The sequence below is a fragment of the Hipposideros armiger genome, unplaced genomic scaffold (genome assembly GCF_001890085.2).
Source record: "Hipposideros armiger isolate ML-2016 unplaced genomic scaffold, ASM189008v1 scaffold_1236, whole genome shotgun sequence".
In the NCBI taxonomy this organism is placed as follows: domain Eukaryota; kingdom Metazoa; phylum Chordata; class Mammalia; order Chiroptera; family Hipposideridae; genus Hipposideros; species Hipposideros armiger.
Window position 1 is genome coordinate 220,957 of NW_017732586.1, and position 2,195 is coordinate 223,151.

The 2,195-nt window shown below is 46.3% G+C and overlaps 1 protein-coding gene across 3 annotated transcripts in view; it reads left to right on the top strand.

Annotated features, from left to right (window-relative positions):
• Positions 1 to 1,220: 1,220 nt before the first annotated feature.
• CRCP (CGRP receptor component) overlaps positions 1,221 to 2,195 on the top strand; it is a 57,520-nt gene continuing 56,545 nt past the window's right edge. The window contains exon 1 of one of the 3 annotated variants that reach the window (XM_019633063.1): positions 1,221 to 1,703. Coding sequence is in view for 1 of the 3 variants with exons in the window: in XM_019633061.1 (XP_019488606.1) it covers positions 1,696 to 1,703 (8 nt within the window). In the remaining 2 variants the exon portion in view is untranslated. The remainder of the gene's footprint in view (positions 1,704 to 2,195) is intronic. The other 2 variants (XM_019633062.1, XM_019633061.1) reach the window with 2 other exon arrangements.

The window sequence follows — 2,195 nt, forward strand, 5'->3', positions numbered from 1 at the left end:
CTTAGCATATTTTTGAGGGTCATCCATGTGGTAGCATGTATCAGTAACTCCATTCCTTTTTATTGCTATAATATTGCATTGAATTAATATAGCATTTTATTTATCCAATTATCAGTCACTATTAACAATTTAAACAACTCCTTTATTTGTTCAGTTTCCCTGGGTTTGAATACCTGCTGGACAAGTTCCTCGATGAGTGACCTTGGGTAAATCATAATCTCTCTAAACCTGCCTCTGTTTCCTCAACAGTAAAATTTGAATAAAGATGGAGTTTATCTCATATAGTGTTATGGTTGTATTGTCACAGTAATTAATATTTGTTGAGCCCTTACTCAACAAACAGACGTAACAGGTCTATGATTTTCAGATTAGGGAATTGAGTAGGAGAGGTTATATCATCTCTAAGATCAAACAGCCCCTAAGAAAATGATGGAGGTAAACAAAATCACAGGCTGTCTGACTACGAAGCCTGCACCATTAACTGCTAACATCATGGAATAGCAAAGTGCTTAGAATGAGCCTTACAAAGGGAATGAGTTTAGTAAATGATAACTCATAGAACTATAAAAAAGAAAAAAATAGCAATTAACTCATCATCTAAGGACACCTGCCACCGTTAACGAACATTTTGGCACATTTCCATCCAGTCCTTAGGAAATATTTCAGACATATCAAAAAAAAAATCCAGAAAATAATAGACATCAACCTCCAACCCGTTTTTTTAAAAGACATGAAATGTGCCTCTATCTCCCAAGCCCTTATTTTTCCCTTGTGCATTAGTTTGCCTTAGAGTATTAGGATCACACCACATCATTTTCTATCTTTTAAAAAACCCCATCTTGAACATTTCCCTAATATACCAAATATGCTACATGACTTCTCATGGCCGCATATTATACTGTATGACTGAAACATGATTTATTAATTCCCCAGTGTGGGGCATTAGACCATCTCGGAGCCAAAACATCACTACACATTCTTCTTCCTTAAAGCACCTGATAATTCCCTTTGGAAAGTTTCTAGAATGGCCGGAAGAGCAGTCTGTGCTTGACGGTAAGGCTCTTTCTGCGTAAATTTTTTTTTTTTTGGCCAAATCGCTCTCAAGGAAAAATGGCAACAGGAAGGGAGGCTGAGATATTTTTTACCTTTTAAAATATTTTATTCAATTATAATATACACAGAAAAATGGACGTAAGTGTACAGCTCACTGAATTTTCAAAAACTTAACTCCGGGTACCCAGCACCCACACCATGAAATATCGACAGAACGTTTCCAGCAGCGCAGAGCAGCCTCACCCTCTCGCCATCTATCTTTCCAAGAGGTGAGATTTTAACGTCGCAAAATACTACTAATGCAATAACGTCTTTGGAACCTTAGTTTATTAATGCTTTGGTATAACCTAGACCATGAAAACATGAGCTAAATCTTCTCTACAAATGCTTCACAGGCTGACGTTAGGCCAGGCGAAAAGAAAACACGACTAACTAGGAGCGCAGCCGCACACAAGGCTATGAGGCGAGTCCGCAGGGTTCCCGGCGTGCAGCGCGGCGGTGATCCCGGCGTGCAGCGCGGCGCGCGGAGTGGGCGATCTGGCGTTTGGCGCAGAGGGCGCTGACTGCGGGAGCGGCGGGGGCGGCGGCGCGGCGTGATCCTGTGTGTGTGCTGACGGCCGGAGACGACGAGGCGGGGTCGGCATGGAAGTGTAAGCTGCCGAGGGCGCGCTCCCAGCTTTGGGCCGAGGCTCACCGTCGGGGAAGGCTGCACGCTGGGGGCCGAGAGGCGGGGACACCGGGCGACCCCTAGTCCGGGCTTGTGGGAAGGGTGACGCCGAGGAAGCGGGGAAAAAGACTCTCTCTGCCCTTCTGAACCTCCGCCCACACTCCCACCCCGACGCCTAGGACAGGGGCCAAGTGCCCTTCATGGTGCCTGCCTCCTCCCTCATTCATTTACTAGCGTCTCCTAGGTCACAGTGGGGAGCCTGGCTCGGTAAAAAGCCTAGAGTCCGCCCTGGAAGTACCTACGGGAGAGACGGATAAACTTTGTCCGGCTGTGGGCTCCTCGGGGCCCCTGACTCAGAAGAGGTGCCATCCGAGTTTGATGAGGAACAGTTAGCCCTGTGAGGCAAGAGGTGTTTTCTGGGAAGAAGGAAGTACTTGAGCCTGGATTGTGACCACCGACACAGCGGGGGGGGGGG